The sequence below is a fragment of the Cibotium barometz genome, chromosome 16 (assembly GCF_041138505.1).
Source record: "Cibotium barometz isolate CiBa-2024 chromosome 16, ASM4113850v1, whole genome shotgun sequence".
In the NCBI taxonomy this organism is placed as follows: Eukaryota; Viridiplantae; Streptophyta; class Polypodiopsida; order Cyatheales; family Cibotiaceae; genus Cibotium; species Cibotium barometz.
In genome coordinates this window covers 7,179,220-7,180,890 of record NC_141061.1, presented here as the reverse complement: position 1 = coordinate 7,180,890, position 1,671 = coordinate 7,179,220, and the positions used below count along the sequence as shown (strand labels likewise).

General features: G+C 41.9%; 1 protein-coding gene across 1 annotated transcript; it reads left to right on the top strand.

Moving 5' to 3' along the window:
* Positions 1-813: 813 nt before the first annotated feature.
* LOC147630318 (uncharacterized) lies at positions 814-1,387 on the top strand. The gene is made up of 2 exons (XM_086809972.1): positions 814-961; positions 1,061-1,387. The coding sequence occupies exons 1-2, from the start codon at positions 821-823 to the stop codon at positions 1,289-1,291; spliced, it is 372 nt and encodes a 123-aa protein (XP_086666098.1). The 5' UTR covers positions 814-820; the 3' UTR covers positions 1,292-1,387.
* Positions 1,388-1,671: the final 284 nt, after the last annotated feature.

Here is a 1,671-nt window from a genome sequence, read left to right as displayed (position 1 = left end):
GCAAGCAAAAAGGGAAAATGTTCGAGCACTCCACGCCATGAATCGGGAGGCGCTGCAATTTTTGTTGCCGGAGTTCTATGTACCCTTTAATATTAGAGGGCATAGATGTTATTTCCCGATTCATGCTGAAGAAATCAACATTTTGTTTGATCCCAAAACTGAAGTCAACGACAAAGTGCTCCGATGTATTTTAAGGTATACGCTTTTCTCTGTCCTCCCACAATTTTTCATTCTTGGCTCTTAAAGTTGATGCCTCACTCTTGATATGTTTCCTTGTGAAGTTTTGTTATTTCGCTATTGCCCGAGGATGTACAGCAACGAGTGTTCCAGATTGATTCACTGGTCTCAACACTGTTGGTAGTAGAGGCAGTTCCGTACCTCGATGTGCTGAACTGGTTTCGGGAGGTCCAGCTGTACGATGCCCGAGTATTTTTTTTGGCATATCATGAAAAGTGAGTTTGTCTCTCTCTCTCTCTCTCTCTCTCTCTCTCTCTCTCTCTCTCTCTCTCTCTCTCTCTCTCTCTCGCATGATGTTTATAGGAATCACCGTACACGAGTTATGTAGTGCTTCCTTTGGATTGAAACTAATAGAATTCTATTGTGCAGTTCCCATTGGAGTCTTCTACTAGTCGACGTGCAAGAAAATGTCATTTACCTTGCAAATTCGACATCTGGTGTCCATGGAAATGTTTTGCTGTAAGTAAAAATCATTAAGATACATATTATTGTTTGAGTTAGAAGTCCGGATTGATCAGGATAATGATTGGTCTCTGTTTACAGTGGAGTCAGGAAACTAATGGCAGCTTACGAGAGCCTCAGCATGGACATCGACACCCTGGATCGATCGACCATCCGTAGGGTTAGTGTCCCCAAACAAGAAGATGGCTACAGCTGTGGGTGGAGGGTTGCACTTAATGCAATGTTGCTGCTACGAAGCATTTTTCAGCTCCCTTCAGAGGATGTAAGCATTTTCAGCTCCCATACGCATTTGTGCGCTTGTTTATCTTCTTATATATTGTCATGTTGATCTTATTTATGCCTTGATGAATTGTGATGGCAGTTTCCATCAATGTCTCGCTACGTGGACCTAGACGTCCAAACGTTTAGGGAGGAAACGATTGCGAAATTGATCGAGGTCGCTGAAGTTATGCCTCCAGACGGGCCAGTGGACTTCATCCCGCCCAATCCACGAGGGGGGATAGGCCCGTCTGAGCCTCTTTCATGGGCTCCATACTTAGGAGAAGAGCCCTGGCTCCATCCTGAAGCCGATACCTATGGGTTCCAGCCATAAATAGTTTTTTCCTTCTTCCAACAAATGTACGTTCGTAAATATGCAGCTATACATGTATTGGAGGGAGAACATCAAATGTAAATACACTTATCATTTGAAAATCAGAGGATCAAATTTGCTACTGTGTTCCTTCACTGCTTGCTTTCTTACTTTAAGCCTTTTTTTGTGTACATAAAAATTCAATTGGGGAATTCTTGCCTTCATTACATTGTTTTAAACAATAAAGCATTACAAAAGCAATGTTCTGAATAGATAAGTTTATTGCATATGGAAAATACATTGTCACCGTATACATGGTCACATCATATATCTTCTAGTGCCTCCAATTCATGTGGGGCTGCAACATCTTTACAAATGATCTGATGCTCTCTTCTTTTACT

Coding starts and splice junctions, on each gene's coding strand:
- LOC147630318 (XM_086809972.1), top strand. CDS start 821: ATGGACATCGACACCCTGGATCGATCGACCATCCGTAGGGTTAGTGTC. Junction 962..1,060: donor TTCAGCTCCCTTCAGAGGAT/GTAAGCATTTTC, acceptor TTGTGATGGCAG/TTTCCATCAATGTCTCGCTA.